The sequence below is a fragment of the Frankliniella occidentalis genome, unplaced genomic scaffold (assembly GCF_000697945.3).
Source record: "Frankliniella occidentalis isolate FOCC.00 unplaced genomic scaffold, Focc_3.1 Scaffold151, whole genome shotgun sequence".
Taxonomy (NCBI): domain Eukaryota; kingdom Metazoa; phylum Arthropoda; class Insecta; order Thysanoptera; family Thripidae; genus Frankliniella; species Frankliniella occidentalis.
The window spans coordinates 434198-437734 of record NW_026267278.1 but is presented as its reverse complement, the minus strand read 5'-3'; the positions used below and the strand labels follow the sequence as shown (position 1 = coordinate 437734).

Below are 3537 nucleotides of genomic sequence, written 5' to 3'. Positions count from 1 at the left end.
TATCTATCTATCTATCTATCTATCTATCTATCTATCTATCTATCTATCTATCTATCTATCTATCTATCTATCTATCTATCTATCCATCCATCCATCCATCTTTGGAAAGTGTTCCGTCGTGCACTTTTACTCCTTTAGTGTCGTTTGAAAAAAGTACCGATCAGCAATGCTAAACGAAAGTGATGAAAATGGTGGGAAAAAAAAACTGGCCTGCCGGCCGGTAACGAGACAGTCCAGCTCCAAAGGCAAATTCAAAATATACAGTCGCTAAGGCTTGTATGTTTAAATTCTATAAGGTATCAAAGCAAGACTGAAAATCAAAACTGGAACGTGAATCACCAATATTGGCAACGGCAATAACTTTTATCAAAACGGAATACTTTCACCTTCGGTTACAGACAGGGACTGTCTAATAAATAAACTCACCCAACAAAAGACAGAAAATGATGCTGGAACCAGCATTCAAATTTTGCTGAATTCGTAATTTCTGAGTGCGCGAAAACAAGCACATTGACGTTTCAGAGCGCTGTGGTTCAAATTTAAAATTTGAGACTGGGGATCACATGTCAAGTGGACAGGCAAGCCTCGTGCGCCACGGAGGAGTGCGGGCCCGAGGAGGTTGCGGATGTCGTCCAGATTGTCAAACAGCAGGAGGCGTTCGGCCGGCAGTCTACAGGGTCTACACTACACACTACTTCTGCTCGGGCTAAAATACCGCCGACTTGCTGTTGGGGGCGATGGTTTCCGACCGCGTCTAGAGAAGTTCACGTTTAAAGTTGGAATCAAGTGCTGCGTGCAAAGTCGTACCCCCCACCACCGGCGGCACCCTCGTCCCTGAAGAGCTTCACCTTCCATATTCAATTCAACCCTGTCTGGACTGGACAGTGGCCTTCCGCCTTCCGCAACTATGTATGCTGGCCGGGCAGGGCCGGGCACGCCGCCACCCTGTAGTCCTGTAGGCAGTTGTCTTCAAGGACGAGGACATCTACACCCCCCACCCCCCTCTTTCTCTCGCTCACGTGAGGCAACTCATCGTTCCTCCGTTTTCCGGTTTTCCCGCCCGCGCCCCCGTCGGCTAGCGGGCGCGGGTGACCCTCTCGTCGCTTCGATTCCGGGCTACCTGGGGACTCCGGCCGGGCCGACGGGGTAAGGCCCCTGATCCTTCCCATCCCCCGCTAAGCACGCCGGGCTCTCAGCCCGGGCCCGCCCGGGCCCCGGGCCGGGGGGCGGGGGCCGGCAGTCGTAGTGCGGCACTCGAGGTGGAAGTGGAAGGATACCCAGCTCTGAGGACGAAACATCGAGCCTCTCCTGTTTGTCAGAGCCACCCAGACCCAGCCACCGTAGGTAGGTAGTTAGTTTAAACAATCTCGAGCAAATCGTCACAGTGTGCGTACCGGCTGGCTGATTCACGCCGCGCACTTTCGTAGTCATATACTGTATCGCACGCGGGCGGGCCATAAGGAGCCGTGGGCAGCGAGGATTGGCAAACCCGTCCGCACCCGTGCATGCCATTCAGTATGTACTGCTACGAAAGTGCGCGGCGTGAGTCACCTGATACAAGCCTCGTTACAGAGCTGTTTGTTATTGTGTCCCCACAGCTCATGGATCTGCTGCCGGACGACGTGCTGGCCATGGTCATGTCGCGACTGGATGTGGAGGACCTCTTGGCGTGCCGCCTTGTGTGCAAGCGTCTGGCTGGCCTGGCCCAGCACCCCGACGTGTGGCGGCGTCGATGGATTGGCGTTGGCGACCCGCTCTCCCTCCAGCTCTACGGTCCCATGCCGTGGTTGTGCCAGGAGCTCCGCCTGGCGCCGTGCGTGCGCGAGATCTGGACCGCTGTTCCTCTGCTATCGGCGGCGTGTCGCCACGGTGACCTGCGGACGACGTCTTGTGCCGCCAGAGTGTTGGCGATCACTGTGCGGAAATTCGGGCCCAAGCACGTCGCGAAAGCCGTCCAGATCGTCAACCAGCAGGTGGCGCTCGGGCGGCTGCGGGAAGTGAGGCTAACCCTGAGGGCACGTTCCTTCATTCCGCCTAAAGACGCCATGGACTTACTGTTTGGGACGCTGGCCTCAACGCCCGGCCTGGAGATGGTCAGTATCGAGGGGAAGTGCGGGAACCTGGGCGACAGGACATGGATCCCGCCTGGGACCGGTCAGCGCGGCACCATCACGCCGTCCTTGAGGACTTTCCGCTGCGAGATGGTCCCCCGGCCGCCAGAGCCCTTCTGCGACTACATGCTGGCCGGGCACGCCGCGACCTTGGAGGAGGTTCACATCGGCTACCGCCATATGTTCCTCTCGTCCTCCGCGTCCACGACCCTCGCCTCGACCTCGACGGCGCGCCTGCTCGCCGGCATGCCCAACCTCCGCAAGCTGAGCTGCCCACTGATGCCCGGGCTGGGGCGGGTGGCGGCGTGCGAGTCGCTCAGGGAGCTGGAGCTCACCGTGCAGCGTGACACCGAGGCCAACGTCCACGGCGTCTTGGAGCTCCTCCGCAGCGCGCTCCAGATCCGCTCCCTCCACCTCCACTTCCCTAACCGACCTCGTGGAGCTGACGACGATAAGGTTGACGACAGTGAATTCGGCGTGGAGCTGATTAGTGAACTCGCGTCGACCGGACGCTCCCAAGTGCAGACGCTGTCCATCGATGTCGATGTCGAGGGCTTGTACTCTCAGACCCTTCTCGTACCTCACCTGGCGACCCGGCTGCCCTCGCTGCCGGCCCTGCGACGCCTCGTGCTCAGAGTAGTGGATCCAGCCCCGGTGGTTGCTGCCATTAGCCCACTAACCGCCCCGTCCCTGCGGAGCATCCATATACTTGACAATTACACTCACAGTCACATGTGCTCTCACGAATTTCTACACGGAAGGGAGCTCGGTGTGCTTCTGTCGAGGAACCCCTTGCTTCACGTTGTGGTAGAGTACTCCACCACGGGCTGCCCCAAATCCGAAGACGATGAGGACTCGGATGAGGACTCGGATGAGGAGGACCTGTACGAGGAGAAGTGCAACGCGTGTCAACTGAACTGCCACAAAGAACTTGAGGGACTTAATAAGGGTGAGGAGGATCCCAAATTCGTTGGCGTTTTCACGCACCCTACAGGCCAGTGTCCCTGCCCAGAATATCACGCTTCTGATTGGATTTGGATTCACATCAACGATATTCAACCTGTGTATTGATTTATCATTTCTGTGTAGTGAAACATTCAGTGCAAATTTGACATAATTGATTCTGCTCAGCGTTTCAACCAATGAATAAATGCTTATTATGTAAATTGCTGTGTATTTTTTGATGGACTTTTAGACAATTCCCAAGACCCCCCCCCCCCTACCGTCTCCCATATATAGCAACAGCAAGGCGCTTTGCGTGGCGCCGGGTTTTGGCACAGCCGCGCGCTGCCGGCGCCACAGTGGTTCAAAATGGCTACACTGATATATAAAGTGTGCAACTGACACACACTTTAAGGTGTTTAACACCGTGTGGCACACTTCTATGTGTGCAACATGAGTTTTGAATAGTTGGAAGTGTTCAACA

General features: G+C 56.1%; 1 protein-coding gene across 1 annotated transcript; it reads left to right on the top strand.

Moving 5' to 3' along the window:
* Positions 1-1130: 1130 nt before the first annotated feature.
* Positions 1131-3279, top strand: LOC113206729 (uncharacterized). Its single transcript, XM_026422951.2, has 2 exons — positions 1131-1344; positions 1599-3279. Exon 2 carries the CDS (start codon positions 1602-1604, stop codon positions 3180-3182), a length of 1581 nt encoding a protein of 526 aa, XP_026278736.1. The 5' UTR covers positions 1131-1344; positions 1599-1601; the 3' UTR covers positions 3183-3279.
* The last annotated feature ends 258 nt before the right edge of the window (positions 3280-3537 follow it).